A 19,505-nucleotide genomic window follows, 5' to 3' on the forward strand; every position below is an offset into this window, starting at 1 on the left:
TTGGTATTACATTCACCACTATTATCATTTGCTTTATATTACCAGCACAGTGTATGTACTGTGCATGCTGTCCTTGTGATGCACTTCAGTAATTTAACACGGCTTCTTCAATAGGCTTTGTCCACGTTGTCATGGGAAGCAGGTAGATGAGAGCAGCAACACTTGCAGGTTTCCTTCCAAGTTTTACATTATCCTGACTCGGAAGTATAATGACGATCCCTCCTAGTCATTGGGTGAAAGTCATAGAATTCTCTATCTACAATAAACTGGGCCTGTGTCTGCTGCAATTCAAGAAGCTGTCCCACTACCACCAAAGTGGAAAGAACAATAACCTCTAACCCTGCTGGTGACATTACACCCTGAGTTGCATTATAAATTTACAGAGTGTGCAAATTATAAGTTTTCCTTGGGTAAACTCTTTCAGGAACTTTTTTTGTTAAAAAGGTAAATTTCAGGTCAAGTCAGGTCAAGAGAGTTTATTGTCATACGTCCCAGATAGGACAATTAAATTCTTACTTTGCTTCAGCACAACAGAATATAGAAGGCATGAATACAGAACAGATCAGTGTGTCCATATACCATTGTATAAATATATACACACATTAATAAATAAAACTGATAAAACTGTGCAAATAAACTGATAATGGGCTATTAATGTTCAGAGTTTTGTTTGAGTTGAGTTCAATAGCCTGATGGGAATTTAAGCTGGTTGATGAAGGGTACTGAATTGTTGTTAAGTTAATTGCTTACCACTTATTTAACCACTTGACATAACTTTTTAGTGCAGGTGATAATAGTGGTGAACTAATAAGGAACTGCAGCTGCTGGAGTAGCTTAGTGGGTCAGCCAGCATCTCTGGAGAAAAAGGATGGGTGATGTTTTGGGTCGGATGTTTTTCAGACTTTCTTCAGACTTTTAGTGTTGTTATGGAAATGTTACATTTTTAAAAAACAAAATTATATTTAAGTAATCTTTCCCAGATCTTCCCAGAAGATCTAGAACAATTATAGAATGCAAAGTTTTAGTTGTATTGTGTAGACTTTATATAAAATGGAAATGTTGATATTGATGCCTTCATTCCTTTATAGAAGTGATGCACTGGTTCTGCCTTCAACTAATTCTTTTTTTTTGTGTGAGCAATTCTATGGAGATCAAGTAATGATTTCTTTGTGCAGTATATTCAGCAGCAACTGGTGGGTGTTAATTGCAAGAAATGAATGTTGGATCTCATCAATTAGTGATACAATGTAAGGATTTTGCAAAACTCAAAGAGAATTGCCACTTCTATGAATTAATTGACAGGATTTTGGCATAATTGAAATGGCATGTTATTTGGTTATCTCTTGTAGCTCAGAAGATGAGAGTGTACGGCCATTTTGAAGCAGTGGCTAAACTAATTCTGACGATTATCAGTTCAGTAACATAATCACAATTCTGTATTTGTTAGATATTAAATATAGTTGTCAGGGATGAAAAGACACTAGGCTATAAATTAAGGAGAGAAGAAGAGTGAAACAATATATTGTGGCGTCAGCTGATTGTCAGACCACTTACGGTCGAACCCTTGTCAGTGGTTACGAGGGTTGTCACATGACGTCATGGGTTAAGGGGAGTGTCCTGCTACATAAGCAGATCTCACCTTGAGATCACAAGTCGACAGGTTGCTGAGCTGGAGACAACACCCTCCCTCAGCAGCAAGGACCAAACTTGCATGTACACCAACCATGTAATGTCTGAACAAAGCAACTGTTTGTTCACCACATTTGGTACCGCTACAATATTTGTTTACATTTGGGACGAGTGACATTTTTTAAATTACAGACAAAAATAAGAGGAACTACTGGCTTTAACAAGTGTTGTGCATATATTAGTAATTGATGTGGAGGAGCTCATGAATTGTTATATCAATATGCTCTTCATGCAACCTGAGGAGATGTAAAACCTGACCCGACACTACCTCTCTCACTTCTATTCAGGGTCCCCAGCAGCCCTTCCAGGTGGAACAGATGTGTGTGCACCTCCTCAAAAGGATATGAAGTGCTTGAGTAACTCAGCAGTCTGACGAAGGGTCTCAACCAGAAACATCACCAATCCATGTTCTCCCGAGATGCTGCCTGACCTGCTGAATCACTTCATTAATTTGTGTCCTTTTGTGTATCTGTAGTTCCTTGTTTATACACCTCTTTAAACCTCTGCTTCATTGTTCCCAATGCGGCTTAATTTACATCAGCAAAACCAAGCACAGACTAAGCGACTGTTCAGCCGAACACTCGTGTTCTGTCATCCACGTTGGACCTCCCGGTTGCTAACCATTTTAATTTCCCTTCCCATACCAACCTTTTTGTCCTTAGCCGCCTCCATTGCCAGAGTGAGACCATATCTCATATTTACTTGGGTAGCTTACAACCCAATGATACGAACATTGAATTCTCCAATTTCAAATAATGCCCCCACCCTAATGTGTACTTATCTCTCCCATTGTCCTTCACCATCGCAGTCACCTTGCTTCTTTCCCCTCCTCTGTACGCTTCTCTCCCATTCCGGTCCCATATTTCCCTTTTACCTCCCGTCTGCAATGTCTCTGACTATTTCATTTATTTTCACTGATACTTCATGGAACTCTGGAAGGCTGCAGCCCCTGGCCTAACTTCTGACTTATCACTGTGATGACTCTTTGCTGAGAATTACACAGTACCGTACTTCTACGCAGCACTATATTTTCGTTGAATTCAAATGCTTATCAATTTATACATTAGCCTCCTTTGTGGGAGCTTGTATCATCCTAATGAGAAGACAACCTTCAAGGTCCACAATGTATGGATCCTGATTTTAGTCACAATATCACTGATATTACAGCTGTAACCAGCAAAAAATAAAATTTCTCAATCACTTAGTTTGTGATGGGTTTTCTGCTACTGCTTATTTGCTTTAACATGAGTGCAGGTGAGGGAGGTGCACTCTATTTAATGAAACATTTCCCTGTGGAGAAGGGAAAATAGGATCATCTGACTGACTCAGTTATTAAAATAATTTCTTCCACAACGTACGATTTTAACAATCCTTTCCACACAATATTGTACTCTCTGCCCACAAATTGTGGAGAAATAAGACAACTGATTAGTTTAGTCATGAAGCAGACTAGCCAATGTGGTAAAATATGTTGCTGATGTACCTCATTGAAATTTGGCAATTAATTTTCACACCAATGCTTGAAATGTAGCTACACAAAAAAGCTGGAGAAACTCAGTGGGTGCAGCAGCATCTATGGAGCGAAGGAAATAGGCAAAGTTTCGGGCCGAAACCCTTCTTCAGACCTTGGAATTCTTGAAATGTAGCACCTTGTAAACCATATCCTGATGAAAATGTATTAACCAGATCTTTTGAGTTTTGTTTAATTCCTGGATTTTATTTTATTTTTTTAGGTGAATTTCATTGTAAGTGACTCAAGAGCACATACCCTGAACTCCTGGGGACAAGAAGATCAGAACCTGCAAGAGGTGAATTAAAACCTTTTGATCCAAGTAAATCCTCCTTGTTGAAAACGGTTTCATTGACTTAACATTTAAAATTTGTAATGATTAATTTTCAAGGGATCTTAAAATACTAATCGAGTAACAGTAATTATTTTCAACTTTGGTGTAATAGCTATTCTGGCTACAGGTTTTTATCATTTTTCCATTCAATGTTTTTTTAACTATTTGGAATTAAGTTCTATAATTGCCACAATTCAGTTGCCGTGGCTCCTGTCAACTTGCTCCAAGGAGAACAACTCCAGTTTGGTCAACTTTAGCTACAGTTCTTCACCCTGTAATCATTTGTGTAAATGTCTTGTGATCCCTTTGTAGATCTTCACATTATTCCTAAAATTGGGCATTCATTCTCCAGTTGTGGCTAACTATTGTTTAGTAGAAATTGAACACCTATTCCATTTCTCCAGAGATGCTGCCTGATCCACTGAGTTACTCCAGCATTTTGTGTCTATCTTGAACATAACTTTCTTGCTTTAGTATTCCGTACATAATGAAACTGACACGCTAGCCATTCTCTCAATATTCCCATTAGATTTCAAAGAATTAACTCACATGTGCACCCAAGTCCTTTTATTCCAGCACATTGTTTAGAAGTGCCATTTAGTGTAAAATGTCTGCCATTCTTTCTGCCATAGTATGTTCCCTCTCAATTTATATTACCTTTCTTCTGGAACTTGGCTATCTATTCAGCCAGACTATCTATTCATGCCCTCCTGTAATCTGTTGCTACCTCCTCGTGTTTATTGCACATTCACATATGAAGGTTTGGAAACTTTAGCCTGCGCAGCAGGTGTTAGGGGTTATGGGGAGAAGGCAGGAGATTGGGGTTAAGAGGGATAGATAGAGCAGCCATGATTGAATGGCGCAGTGCACTTGATGTGCCAAATGGTCTAATCCTGCTCCTCTCACTTATGAACTTATGAACTTATAGAATAGAATAGAATCCTTCGGGGGATGCGACTTTTTCTTCGGTCGTATTCCCCGTCTCCGTCTGCGCCGAGGCCTAATGGCGGAGCTGGCGACATCGGAGCTGTAGCAGCAGCGGCAGCGGAGACCTGACTCGGTCCTGGAGCTGTAGCAGCGGCAGCAGCGGCAGCAGAGACCCGGCTCGGCCCTGGAGCTGTAGCGGCAGCAGCAGCGGAGACCGGACTCGCCCCCGAAGCTGTAGCAGCGGCAGCAGCGGCAGCGGAGACCGGACTCGGCACAGAAGCTGTGGCGGCGGCAGCAGCGGCAGCGGAGACCCGGCTCGGCCCTGGAGCTGTAGCGGCGGCAGCAGCGGCAGCGGAGACCCGGCTCGGCCCTGGAGCTGTAGCAGCAACAGCAGCGGCAGCGGAGACCCGGCTCGGCCCTGGAGCTGTAGCAGCAACAGCAGCGGCAGCGGAGACCTGACTCGGCCCCGAAGCTGCGGTGGCGGCAGCAGCAGCAGCAGCGGCGGAGACCCGACTCAGCCCTGGAGTTGTGGCGGAGGCAGCAACCACCCGTGGAGTTTGAACCGTCGCCTCGGCGCAGAGGGAGAACAAAGGGGGAAGAGACAGAGACAGAGACTTTAAGATTTTGCCTTCCACCACAGTGAGGAGGTGTTTGGTGAACTCACTGTGGTGGATGTTAAATTTGTGTTGATTGTGTGTTTTTGCCATTTTTAAAAATTATATGTATGACTGCAGGGAAACAAAATTTCGTTCAGACCGAAAGGTCTGAATGACAATAAAACGAATCTAATCTAATCTAATCTAATCTAATCTAGAATAGAATAGAATCTTTAATTGCCACGCAACCAGGGTTGGTGGTATTTGGGTTCGGTACATGATGGTACACTGCTTTTGTTACATACCACTAATAACACAGATCACTGTAATAAAGTGCATCCATACCACATCACAAATCACAAATCTCACCAACAATACATAGTGCAAAAGAACAAACAAAGACCATAGACAAGACACTGTATACATCAAAAGTCATATTATTGTCTGATTATTGGACGGAATTGAGAGTTCTTATTGCTGAGGGGAAGAAACTGTTTTTAAAGCGGGTGGTTTTAGTAGCAAGTGACCTGAGGCGCCTCCCCGAAGGGAGAGACTGAAAAAGGTGATTTGCTGGATGGGAGTGGTCCGAGATGATCTTTTTTGCCCGTTGTGAGGTACGTTGGAGATAACTTGAATGGATTGAGGGGAGGGGGGAGTTGATGATCCTGGAGGCCTTGGAGACAATGCGTTGTATTCTGTGTAGTGAGTGACTATCGGTGTTACCGTACCAGACTGTGATTGAGGAGGTGATGATGCTTTCAATGATTGATTGATAGAAACGGACCAGGAGGTGTTTATCAACTCTGAACTTTTTGAGCTGTCTGAGGAAATATAGACGTTGTTGACCTTTCTTGATGACGTGGTCTGCATTGATGTGCCATTTTAGATTATTGGAGATATAGGTGCCTAGAAACTTAAATGAGTTCCATGTGATAATATGAACATCCATGTGATAATATTAATGTTTTAATATAATTTTAAAAAGCATTGGTCCAGAAACTGACCCTTGAGGAACACCTTGAATTGAATTGAATTGAATTGAATTGAATACCTTTATTGTCATTCAGACCTTACGGTTTTAACGAAATTTCGTGCCTGCAGTCATACATACAATCATACAATAATAAACAACAATAAACACAAATTAACACCACCACAGTGTATCCTCCAAGCACCTCCTCACTGTGGTGGAGGCAGAAATCTTAGGGTTACTGTCTCTTCCCTCCTCTTCTCCCTCTGCGCTGAGGCGATTCCCCACCGGGCGATGGCACAACAGTCCCGCGGCTCACCGAACCCCGCAAACGGGCCGGTTCAAACACCGCGGCCCGGGGGTGGTCGAAGCTGCCGCCCTCCAGTCCAGCACACGCCGCTGGCCCGCGGCTCAACCCAGGACTCAAGTCACCGCCGCCAGAACGCCGTCCCAGCCACCGGAGCACCGTTCAAGCCCCGAGCCGGATCGCCCTCACGTGAGTACCGTTCTCCCTCGGGCTGGGCCACTCCGACGGGAGTGCCGTTGCACCCTCGGGCTGGGCCACTCCGACGGGAGTGCCGTTCTCCCTCGGGCTGGGCCACTCCGACGGGAGTGCCGTTCCACCCTCGGGCTGGGCCACTCCGACGGGAGTGCCGTTCTCCCTCGGGCTGGGCCACTCCGACGGGAGTGCCGTTCCACCCTCGGGCTGGGCCACTCCGACGGGAGTGCCGTTCTCCCTCGGGCTGGGCCACTCCGACGGCCCACAGCCCCTCACGGGAAAGTCTCAGCCCCTCGCCAGGCCGCTCTCACGAGAGCGCAGTTCCAGCCCCGGGCTGGGCCACCCTCACGGGAGCTCAGGGCGAGTCCTGTCAGCTGCCTCCAGAGTCCCGTGGTCGCCAGCGCCGCCATTAGGCCTCAGCGTAGACGGAGGCAGAGAAGGGGGATACGACAAAAAGGTTGTATTCCCCCGAAGGGAGAGACAGCAAGCCCCGTTTCCCCCCCCCACCCACATAAACACGACCTAAAAACCAAAAACGTAACTAGACAAAACGAAAAAAACAACACAAAAAAGTAAAAGACAAACGGACTGCAGGCGAGCCGCAGCCGTTCCCAGCGCCGCCACTTCCTTGTCTACTATCCTCCAATATAAGAATCAGAATCACACTTTATTCGCCAAGTATGTTTTGCAACATACGAGGAATTTACGAGATCCAGCACGCCACTCGTTAGGCCTGAGAGTCTGAAAAACAGCCATCCACAAAGAAGGATCTCGACCGGAACCATAACCATTCCTTTCCTCTGGAGATGCCTGACCAGCTGAGTTACGCTTTTTTTAATTGATTTTTTATCTATCTTCGGTGTAAATCAGCATTTGCAGTTTCTTCCTACACACCTCTACAACTTTCTGCTGTCACCTACCTTCACCCATTCCTTGTCTCCAGAGATGCTGCCTGTCCCGCTGAGTTACTCCAGCTTTTTGTGTCTATCTTTGTTATTCAATGTGATGACTAATCTATATTGACCTCAACTGCTCTTCCATGTCAGTTCCCAAAACCCCCAATTTTTCAAATATAGATTGATTGAAAGATACACCATGGAATCGGCAACTGACAGAACGCTACAGGAGATCCTTTTTCCCTGTGGCTATCAAACTGTACAACTCCTCCCCTTCTGTCGTGGGGTAGACTGACTCCACTCCACTCTCCCCAATATTTGCACATCCCCAATCCTGGACTTTCATCTTGTCACTTTAATTTCATATTTCATGTATCTTGTTATGTTTTATGACTGTTGATGGACCAGTTTCCCTCCTGGGATAAATAAAGTGCTATCATATTGTTTCGTATCATATCGTAGTCAGTCAACAAACAAGGTTTTTTTATTGCTCTACGAGGAAAGCCAAGGTTATTGCCGTTTTTGTTCAAACATTAACTTTGCTTGCCTCTTCACCGCTGGTACATATAACCTTGTAGAATTGTGAAGCAATAAATCTAACATGACTCCAACAAAGAAAATACAGGACTGGGCATGTTATCTCTCAGAATGGAAGATGTTTCAAAAAACACAAGGAAAGAGAAAAAAGGAGCTGGGTGGCAGTATTAATTACAGAAGCAATTAATGGGTGAAATGTTGAAGGAACAATGGGCAATATTTAAAGTCATGTTTCGGAATTAGCCTAGGTATATTCCAACAACAGGAATGTGTTGAAAGCCAGAGGTCCCTGGGTGACAAAAAACACGACGGAAGATAAAAGGTGTATGACACTGGTAAAATAACCCCAGTAAGAACCAGGCTGATTATAGTGCATTGAGACGAGAATCAAAGAGCAAAACGAGATGATTGGTGGGTGTTTGTGAAGAGAAGTGTAGATTTTTGCATTTAAATAAGAACTAGATACAAACATAAATGGTGAGCCTATAATAGATAAATGAAGAGTTTCATGCATAGACACACAAGGCTCTAGAGGACTAGATTTAAGTTCTTATTTAAATGCAAAAATTTAAGGACTAGATGGGAAGGGTCTCGACCCGAAACGTCACCCATTCCTTGTCTCCAGAGATGCTGCCTGTCCCGCTGAGTTACTCCAGCACTTTGTGTCTACCTTCGGTTTAAACCAGCATCTACAGTTCCTTCCTACACGTTGAATAACAGGCTTCAGGGGCCTGCCCTGTTTCATATCCTTGCGTTTATTTCTGAGCAATTAATATTAGGAGGGGTATTGAGACGAATCGTGCTATGATATGCACTGCGTTAGAGGTGAGGGAGATGAATAAATACAAGGGAAATATTGTGAGGAAGAGGGATTAATTTATAACCCTGCAAAGGAGCCGACAGAGATAAAGTGGCTGAATATCCTCCTTACAAAATTCTTAAGGGGTTGGACAGGCTAGATGCAGGAAGATTGCTCCCGATGTTGGGGAAGTCCAGGACAAGGGGTCACAGCTTAAGGATAAGGGGGAAATCCTTTAAAACCGAGATGAGAAGAACTTTTTTCACACAGAGAGTGGTGAATCTCTGGAATTCCCTGCCACAGAGGGTAGTCGAGGCCAGTTCATTGGCTATATTTAAGAGGGAGTTAGATGTGGCCCTTGTGGCTAAGGGGATCAGAGGGTATGGAGAGAAGGCAGGTACGGGATACTGAGTTGGATGATCAGCCATGATCATATTGAATGGCGGTGCAGGCTCGAAGGGCCGAATGGCCTACTCCTGCACCTAATTTCTATGTTTCTATGTTTCCACTTTTATTCAGTAGCTCCATTACTTAGTTTCAGAATTTACTCCTCACTTTTCGGAAATAACCACTTATTTTCCGAGTCACCTCTCTGAATAAAAAAAGCTGTTTTTCTATTGCTGTGAAATGCAGGCAATGACAGATTCTTTTTCTTCAACAGCTGATGTCAGCCTTAGCAGCTGTCGGGCCTCCCAATCCACGCATGGACCCGGAGTGTTGCAGTGTGCTGCATGGCTTAGTCGAGGCAGTGGAGGTCCTGTGCAAATGTACAGATTATCAGCATGAAGCCCGAACTACTTTGATGGAGAATGCAGACAGAGTTAGCAACCGAGGACGTATCATCTGTATAACTAATGCCAAAAGGTTAGCATCCGTGCGTGCATCGGCCACCTCTGAATTGTTTGCCTTGTATCTTTGTACTATTTACACGTTTGTGTAGGAAGGAACTGCAGATGCTGGTTTAAACTGAAGATAGACACAAAAAGCTGGAATAACTCAGTGGGACAGGCGGCATCTCTGGAGAGAAGGAATCTTCTTCAGAAGAAGGGTACTGACCCGAAACGTCACCCATTCCTTCTCTCCAGAGATGCTTCCTGTCCCGCTGAGTTACTCCAGCTTTTAGTGTCGGCAAAGGAGCACAACATCCAAAATCATCCACCCACCCACACACTGCCAAGCGAAACTTGTCCTACCTATGTGGCATGCACACAGTCAGTTGATCCCACATAGGACTCTTCAGCCATCTTTGAAACCACTGAAATTGAATGAAAGCAAAGTTACTCTTTAACCGAAAATGAAGATTCACCTGATTATTTAGTTGTTATATGTTCGTATCTTCTTGTTACTGTGGACTATGTGGATTATCAAGTTTGTTCTGATTCCTTTTTATTTCCTTTCAATTTGTCTCACAGTGACAGTCATGTGCGAATGTTAGAAGACTGTGTCCAAGAGACCATCCACGAGCACAACAAATTAGCAGCTAGTTCTGATAAGTAAGTTTGGGTCTCATGTTCAAATATTTGGAGCCCATCATTTATTTATTTGCCTCTGTACTCCACAATTTGAAATTTGTAATTAAAAAAAATCACATGTGGTTAAAGTGCACATTGTCAGATTTTATTTAAGGCCAGGTTTATGCATTTTGGTTTCACCATGTAGAAATTACAGCTGTGTTTATACATAGTCCCCCTACTTCAGGGCACCATAATGTTTGGGACACATGGCTTCACAGGTGTGTTTAATTGCCTCCTTAATGCAGGTTAAAGAGAGCTCTCAGCACCTAGTCTTTCCATCGCCTTTAGAAACTTTTATTGCTGTTTATCAACATGAGGACCAAAGTTGTGCCAATGAAAGTCAAAGAAGCCATTATGAGACCGAGAAACAAGAATAAAACTGTTAGAGCCATCAGCCAAACCTTAGGCTTACCAAAATCAACTGTTCGGAACATCATTAAGAAGAAAGAGAGCACTGGTTACTAATTGCAGCCCATTGTATATTTGCTTGTTTTCTCATTGTTTTGAGACATTTGAATTTGATATTTGGTTAATTAATGTGCAGGAGGAAAATAAGTCCCGATTGGGACAAAATATTCCCAGTCAGGCCAGAAGGTGGAGCACCAGTCTACATAGCAGGCTATTTAAAAGTTTAGTTTAGAGATACAGCGCAGAATCAGGCCCTTCGGCCCACAGAGTCTGCACCGACCAGTAATCCCCATTTACTAGTACAGGTGCACAACCTTTTATCCGAAAGCCTTGGGACCAGACACTTTTCGTAATTCGGAATTTTTCGGCTTTCAGAATGGAAGATTTTTAGCGTAGATTTTAACGGCTGGCTCAGTGGTAGAGTGCTCGGCTCATATCCGCAAGGTCGCGAGTTTGCGCCTCGATCCCGGTAGTTACTCGATCGCGAGTTTGAGTCTTCAATGTAGTTTTTTTCTGCGCTGTAATGTAGCATACTGCAGAGAGGAAACAGACCAGGTATTTTTTTTATTTTGGTGAGAAATGCAAAGATCAATGGCTTTTGCCAGCTGAAAGTTTCTAAATATGAAGAGATGTAACTCTTTACGCAGAAGATAGTTTGCTCAGTATCTTTTGTTTCCTTTCAGCTTGATGCAGATTCAGCATTGTGAACTGGTCTTAATTCACACGTACACCGTGGGTGAAGACAGCCTGGTTTCAGATCGGCCCAAGAAAGATGTAAGTTATATTTTCTGTACAGATTTGGAACACAGCATGTTGTTTTAGCTAATTAATAGATTTGGAACACAGCATTATGTTTTAACTAATTAATAGATGGGTTTAAAGGGGAAATGAGAAAGAAGATTTTCATTTGGTGATTAGTTGAGGATTTGGATGATCTTTCTGAAATTGCGTTGGAGACAGGAACCCTCGGCACATTCAAGAGATAGCTGGAAGAAGAGTCCTAACCTACAGGTTAGGGACAAAATGGACCAAATGGCTGCATGGATGCTGTTGCCTCTGAATGCAGGTGGTTCTTTGCCCAGTAAAGCTAATGTTACCAGACAAGAGCTGGGCATGCCTCTGGACCAATGTTTCCTCTATGTTTTCACTTGTTGTGGCAAGTTTCTACCTTTCCTGACTGTGTGCCACCAGGCCGTGCTCTCCCACCTTTGGCCTGCAGCATAATGCTAACAAAGTACATAGAAAAGCACGAGAAGGCCATTTGGCCCTTTTCCTGCATGTCCATCAATTTTTAGTCTTTCAGCACAAAATCCCCTACAGCAAACATTTTTTTTAACCTAAACTGCTTACTTGAGATTTGTATATTACCCTGAAAACTCTTTGTTTTAATTCTACAGTCTTTTATCAAAGAATTTCGGAAAATCCACATAGACCGCCATTTCTAGCTTGCCCTTTTCTATTAATGGAAGTTAATAGCAAATTATTAACAGGAAGGAAGAATGGTTGAAAGTTAAAAGAACTCTAATTTCCGTGTCCCTGAGTAGCTGTGTTCTCTCAGTAGAAGCTAGGGGGCATGCAATTGGATGGGTTTGTGTATTGCACATTTGTTTCAGGCAATGGTTCATTCTCCAGAGGGAGAATGAAATTATTTTGGGGTGACTGAAACTAGAGGGGTAAACGAAGGGTGATTTTGGGTTTGAATGTCTGTTTTTAGTTCAATTTTAGGTCTATTTTAGATATGATAATTTTTAAGTTGTATGTATTTATTTCTGTTTTTATTAATTGCACTGACAAAAACTGATGAGAAACAATTTTTCATTTTTTCTGTGTATGAAAGGACTCGGTGAAATGACAATAAAGTTAATACTGATACTGAATTACTTAATTTATTCAGATATTTAAATATTTTTTTCTAAACTTAAAAAAGGCATTGCCATTAAAGTGGTTAGTAAGCTCTTATTAGTTTTAAAGGCAGTGGAGCTGGAAATGTGATCGGTTTTTTTTCTCTCTACCTATGGTTTTCTAATTTCAAAGTAGCAGGATAATTACTGTAATATAAAATTTTAGGGAAGACTAGATGAGCTGGTGGGATCATAAATTTATAAAAGGCAACACTGGAGGATCGCCGTAGGCCACTGTTGAACTGTAACTTTACTTTGTGTTGCCAATTTACATAATCCATGGTTTCTTTAGATAGTTTTCCAAGAAAAAAACTGCAGCAATCAAAGCCGGAAAGGGTAGGATGGGGTTGAAGCCCAGTGTTTAGATGTTGGAATGTTTTTTTTTCATTCTAATAGAATGATTTTTCAACTCCAGTGGTAATTCAACTTTTTTTTTTCCACTCCTAGTTTCCTTTACATATTTTTAGGATGTTCAAAAAGTTGAATAAAATAAACACTTAAGAAATTAGTTAATTAATGTTTTTTGTTCATGTGACAAAATAAATGATACATAAAATTATACACAAGGGAGAATAAGATGAAAATTACCATAAAACATAAGAACATTTTAATTGAGGGTGAATGACATTTTGTGATAAAGACGAGGGTGAATGACACTGAAAGTTTAAGAAGCACTGGTGTAAACGATTGGCACAGATGTGCTGCAATGAAGTTCAATTCTCTGCTGTCAAGCCACGAATGGCTACAAAATAGGATTTACATTGTTTTATTGTTTTGTATTATACATGTTTTCACTGCAAATTGTCACATTTTCAGTGCAAACTGACACATTGAAGTATTTTTTGTACTTTAATAATGCACCATAAAATGCAAAGATATTTGAATTGATTTACCTAATTATACACAAAAGATTTCCAAAATATGTCTTCAACCTACATGCCCTTATAATCCTTGCCAAATACATTTGTTGTATAAACTCACCATTAGGAGCAGTCCCAAAAAGTTTACAATTTAATAAAATCTATAATTTTAACATTGAAGACAATCTAAAATCACTCGCATCAGAGTGACTATTACAAATCTGGTCTTCCCTTCCCTTGACTTCAGTGCAACGCATTATAAACTGCTAATTTTATATTTTAAAACTTAGCCCATATGATGTATTTCTCTGTGTAAGAAAGGACTACAGATGCTGGTTTAAATTGAAGGTAGACACAAAATGCTGGAGTAATTCAGCGGGACAGGCAGCATCTTGGGAGGGAAGGAATTCCTTCTCTCCAGAGATGCTGCCTGTGCCGCTGAGTTACTCCAGCATTTTGTGTCTATCTTTGACTTTTTCCTACTCTTTTAACCCTTAAAATGCACTTCTGAGATCCTTGCAAGTAACCCATGCATCCCATCTCTCTCTGTCCCTCCCCCAACCTAGACGTCGCACTAGTTTCACTGTCATCCTACTGAGTTTCACTGTTTGTATTACCTGTTATCACCTTCCCCACAGCCAACAATGAACAATTTGGGCTCCACCTTTCCTTGATCATTGTTGCTGGCTTTGATCTTTTTGCATATCTTTCACTAATTTGTTCCATGTACCTCCTATCCCTTTGTTCCCTTTCCCCTGACTCTCAGTCTGAAGAAGGGTCTCGACCCGAAACATCGCTTTTTCTTTTCCTCCAGAGATGCTGCCTGACCCGCTGAGCTGCTCCATCTTTTTAGTGTCTTTCTTCAGTGTAAACCAGCATCTGCAGCTCCTTCCTGCACCATTACAATTTATTCCTGTCTAGTTTCAAGTTAGTTTTGGGTTTGATTATGCTATAGAATGCACATTGAGGTGCAGTTAAGGGTGTTAAATAAATTACCCAAAATATCTTATTTTACTGGAACTGTTGTCAATATATCAAATCAGTGATTTATAGCGACAACGTTAATCTTTAAGGTTTATCTGGTTTATCGTTGCCTTTCAAATATCCTAATTGGTGTCCATTTTGTTGTCACAGGTCTCCTTGGTCCTAACGAGTGAAGTGCACAGTGTCCGTGCTGGAAGGCAGCTGCCTGCAAAGCTCATGACTCTTGTCCAGCAGCATTTTGACCTTGCCTCCACCACTATTACAAACATACCTATGAAGGTGGGTATAACACTTCGGAAGTTTTATTTTTAGCAGAACACAGCATCTAATTGTTTTTTTTGTTTTTTTTTCAGTTTGTGAAAATTTAACATTTTCAAAGTAATTTTCAAATTATTTTCTCTCCACATCATATTTCTGTTTGCTAGCCCACATTCAATGTCAGTGAACAGGTTAGTAAATTTGAATTTAAAATAGAACATTAGATCATGAAACTGATCAAAAGGTTATATTGCTTACAGCACACTGTGGTGTGCAATATAATCATCTTTTTTTTTGTCTGTTCTTGTAGAAACATTATTGTAAGACCCTTTGTATGATACTGTCACTAAAACTGCTCCTTTACATCTGTATTGTTCTTTCCATTATGTGTTTTTATGTATCTACCCTGTATAGTATTTGTGTGGCATGCAATGATGATGTACTTGCTGCAATCTGTTTATTGTTGGTTGCCTTCCGTACACTATTTAAAAATAATTACTTCACAAAAATGTTTCAGAATAAAAGTAAAACCTTTTTAACCCCCCCCACAAGTCAGATGTTTGTCACTCAGATTAACTACGCTCTGTATGGTTTTGTGACCACTTTTCTGGGTACAATAAAATTGTCAGTGTATTAGTACAACTGTGATCTTGGAAAAAACAAACAAACAAAAGGCTGTTGAATTGTTATAAAATCCCTGTATCAAGGCGCTTTAGGGAAGGAAACAGGATAAGACCCATGCCTGGGTCGGAACAAGGGACCCGACACGAAATGTCACCTATCCATGTTCTCCAGGGATGGCCAGACCTGCTGAGTTACTACAGCATTTTGTGTATTTTCTTGGTAAACTAGCAACTGCAGTTCTTTAAGGAAGGAAATATGTTTGCTCTCCTTGCCCTATATGTGACAGCAGTCCCATTCTCAATAGTTTAGTTTATTGTCATGTGTATCAAGGTAGAGTTTAAAGCTTCTGTTGCTTGCTATCCAGTCAGCGGAAAGACTATCCACGATTAAAATTGTGCCTTCCACAGTGTTGAGATATAGGACCTGGATGGATTTAAGAGAGAGTTAGATAGAGCTCTAGGGGCTAGTGGAGTCAAAGGATATGGGGAGAAGGCAGGCATGGGTTATTGATAGGGGAAGATCAGCCATGATCACAATGCATGGCGGTGCTGGCTCGAAGGGCCGAATGGCCTCCTCCTGCACCTATTTTCTATGTGAAGACTCCTGAGAACTGTTCGTAACCCAAACAGTTTGCAAGTTGAAAATGCAGACACTGGGAATATATTTAAATAAAAACATAACCTTGGGCAACCAGGGTGTTTAACTCAACCATTCAGATATAGCTGTGAGCTGAGGTTGTACATACAGAAGATGCCTGCAGCAGCCAGCAAACTGACCCCACCGGTCTCCCAAATGCTCATTCATATATATGGGCTGTACATATGTCGGGCATTTGTAACTTGGAGAGGAGCTGTATGTTTAACTCACTGAGCAACCAAGTAATATCAAATCTGTTAATAGCAGCGAGTGCAGCAGTTCAACAACTTGGCTTGCTATCTTTATTTTAAAGGAAATTGGTGAAAGTCAATAGATGCCAACATTAGCAGTCATTCTCGGGAGGAGTAAACCACTGTAAGTGTTAATACCAGAGACTGGTATTAAAATTGGGCAACAGATGCATAATTTAATCATAGACAGCCAAGAGGTAAAAGTGAAGCTCAAAGCTGATGGGGTTATTGCCAAGTGACAATATATGGAAAGATCCACTGAGAAAAATTGAGCAGAGACCGTTTCTGGATCCATTAAAGAGATTTCCATTATTGGGGATTTGCAGATTGCTGCAGAAGAATGAACTGGATGGGTTCAATAGGTTTCTCCATTATCTCTTCCGTGATGCTTGCATCAATATGGAACAGCACCCATAATGTTTGATATTTATTTTTAGAGCTGGTAGTGCTGCTATCTCAGTGGCGGAGACCCGGGTTCAATCCTGACCTCGGATGCTGTTTGCACGAGGAGTTTGCACGTTCTCTCTCCGATTGCGTGGGTTTCCTCAGGGCGCTCCGGTTTCCTCCTGCATTCCAAAAACATGGTGGGTTGGAGGTTAATCGGCCTCTGTAAATTGTCCCTGGAGTGTAGGGAGTGGATGAGAAAATGGGATAACATAGAACTAGTGTGAACAAGTAATCAGTGGCAGGCATGGACTGGGAGGGCCGAAGGGGCTGTTTCCATACTGTATCTTTTAATCAATCAATGAACATGGGACAAAATTGAAAATTAGTTTCATAACTTAATGGCCATGTATCAACATGCAAAAATGAGATCAGACCAATTGATCTGTTATGGGAAGGAAGGGGCTGCAGATGCTGGTTTATACCGAAGATAAACTGAAGAATCAACAGACAATAGACACTAGGTGCAGGAGTAGGCCATTCGGCCCTTCGAGCCAGCACCGCCATTCATGGCTGATCATCCACAATCAGTACCCCGTTCCTGCCTTCTCCCCATATCCCCTGACTCCGCTATCTTAAAGGGCCTGTCCCACTGTACGAGCGAATTCAAGAGTTCTCCCGAGTTTCCCCTGATTCGAACTCTGAGAATTACGGTAATAGCCGCTCGGAGGTACTCGGGGCTCTCGTGGGCATTTTTCAACATGTTGAAAAATCTTCACGAGCTTACCGCATTTCCAGAGTACCTACCGTTAGCGTTACGAGCCGCTAAGAGACGTCCCGAGCTCCGACGTACCCGCTACGTACATTCTACGTACTTACCACGAGTTTGATTATTTTTCAAACTCGGGAGAGCTCTTGAATTACCTAGTACAGTGGGACAGCTCTCTCCTGAAAGTATCCAGAGAACCAGCCTCCAACACCCTCTGAGGCAGAGAATTCCATGGACTCACAACTCTCTGTGTGGACAAAGTGTTTCCTCATCTCCATTCTAAATGCCTTACCCCTTATTCTTAAACTGTGGCCCCTGGTTCTGGACTCCCCTAACATCGGGAACATGTTTCCTGCCTCTAGCGTGTCCAAACCCTTAATAATCATATGTTTCAATAAGAGAGCCTCTCATCCTAAATTCCAGAGTATACAAGCCCAGCCGCTCTATTCTCTCAGCATATGACAGTCCCGCCATCCCAGGAATCAACCTTGTGAACCTACGCTGCACTCCCTCAATAGCACGAATGTCCTTCCTCAAATTAGGTGGCCAAAACTGCACACAATACTCCAGGTGTGGTCTCACTGAGATCCTCTACAACTGCAGAAGGACCTCTTTGCTCCTATACTCAACTCCTCTTGTTATGAAGGCCAACATGCCATTCGCTTTCTTCACTGCCTGCTGTACCTGCATGCTTACTTTCATTGACTGATGAACAAGGACCACCAGATCCCGTTGTACTTCCCCTTTTCCCAATTAGCACCATTTGGATAGTAATCTGCCTTCCTGTTTTTGCTCCCAAAGTGGATAACCTCACATTTATTCACATTAAACTGCATCTGCATTGCATCTGCCCACTCACCCAACCTGTCCAAGTCACCCTGCATTCTCATAGCATCCTCCTCACAGTTCACACTGCCACCCAGCTTTGTGTCATCTGCAAATTTGCTAATGTTACTTTGAACTCCTTCATCTAAATGATTGATGTATATTGTAAAAAGCTGCAGTCCCAGCACCGAGCCTTGCGGTACCCCACTAATGACTGCCTGCCATTCTGAAAGGGACCTGTTAATCCCTACACTTTGTTTCCTGTCTGCCAACCAATTTTCTATCCATGTCAGCACTCTACCCCCAATACCATGTGCCCTAATTTTGCCCACTAATCTCCTATGTGGGACCTTATCAAATGTTTTCTGAAAGTCCAGGTACACTACATCCACTGGCTCCTCCTTGTCCATTTTCCTAGTTACATCTTCAAAAAAATCCAGAAGATTAGTCAAGCATGATTTCCCCTTCGTAAATCCATGCTGACTTGGACCGATCCTGTTACTGCTATCTAAATGTGCGGCTATTTCATCTTTTATGATTGACTCCAGCATCTTCCCCACCACCGATGTCAGGCTAACTGGTCTATTATTCCCAGTTTTCTCTCTCCCACCTTTCTTAAAAAGTGGGATAACATTAGACTGAAGAAGGGTTCCGACCCGAAAAGTGACCTATTCCTTTTCTCCAGAGACGCTGCCTGAACTGTTGAGTTACTCCAGCATTTTGTGTCTATGGGTAGGAGGAACTGCAGATGCTGATTTAAACCAAAGATAGACACAGAATGTTGGAGTAACTCAGCGGCTCAGGTAGCATCTTTGGAGAGAAGGAATGGGTGATGTTTGGGGTCGAGACCCTTCTTCAGACTATGATCTGTGATTGGGTTGGGTAGACTGGAGAAACTTGAATTGGACTAGAGTCAACTAAGAAGTGATTTGATGTAAATTCTTAGACTAAATAAAAGTTGTTTTCCTTGACAGAGTTGTTGGCAGCAAAAAAGATCAGAACAGTGATGAAATAAGGATGAACTTTTTCAAGCAGAAAATAGTAATGATCTAATTGAATTGAATTGAATAAATTTCATTAGCCAAATATGTATACATACAAGGGATTTGCCTTGGTGCTTTGCTCACAAGTAACAACTCGATATACAGTGGACAATTAAAAATAAAACATTATAATTTAAACATGTGAAGAATGAAATGAAATACCAGAGCACAAGGAGGCTACAGACCTTTGGCTGTTGATCTGGCTTAAAGGGTATCTGAAGTGTATGTATTGACACCGTGAGAAAGGAAAGTGATGGAAACTTGAGAGAGAACAATTGCAGGACAATTGCT

The 19,505-nt window shown here is 42.1% G+C and overlaps 1 protein-coding gene across 6 annotated transcripts in view; it reads left to right on the plus strand.

The window, feature by feature from the left end:
- ints13 (integrator complex subunit 13) overlaps window positions 1-19,505 on the plus strand; it is an 81,353-nt gene that overhangs the window by 13,379 nt on the left and 48,469 nt on the right. For 3 of the 6 annotated variants that reach the window (XM_033039429.1, XM_033039431.1, XM_033039433.1), the window contains 6 exons: window positions 3,423-3,497; window positions 9,419-9,621; window positions 10,170-10,250; window positions 11,363-11,453; window positions 14,575-14,703; window positions 14,850-14,873. In XM_033039429.1, the coding sequence (XP_032895320.1) occupies window positions 3,423-3,497; window positions 9,419-9,621; window positions 10,170-10,250; window positions 11,363-11,453; window positions 14,575-14,703; window positions 14,850-14,873 (603 nt within the window). The remainder of the gene's footprint in view (window positions 1-3,422; window positions 3,498-9,418; window positions 9,622-10,169; window positions 10,251-11,362; window positions 11,454-14,574; window positions 14,704-14,849; window positions 14,874-19,505) is intronic. The other 3 variants (XM_033039430.1, XM_033039432.1, XM_033039434.1) reach the window with 1 other exon arrangement.

Source organism: Amblyraja radiata, chromosome 21, assembly GCF_010909765.2.
Source record: "Amblyraja radiata isolate CabotCenter1 chromosome 21, sAmbRad1.1.pri, whole genome shotgun sequence".
Lineage (NCBI taxonomy): Eukaryota > Metazoa > Chordata > Chondrichthyes > Rajiformes > Rajidae > Amblyraja > Amblyraja radiata.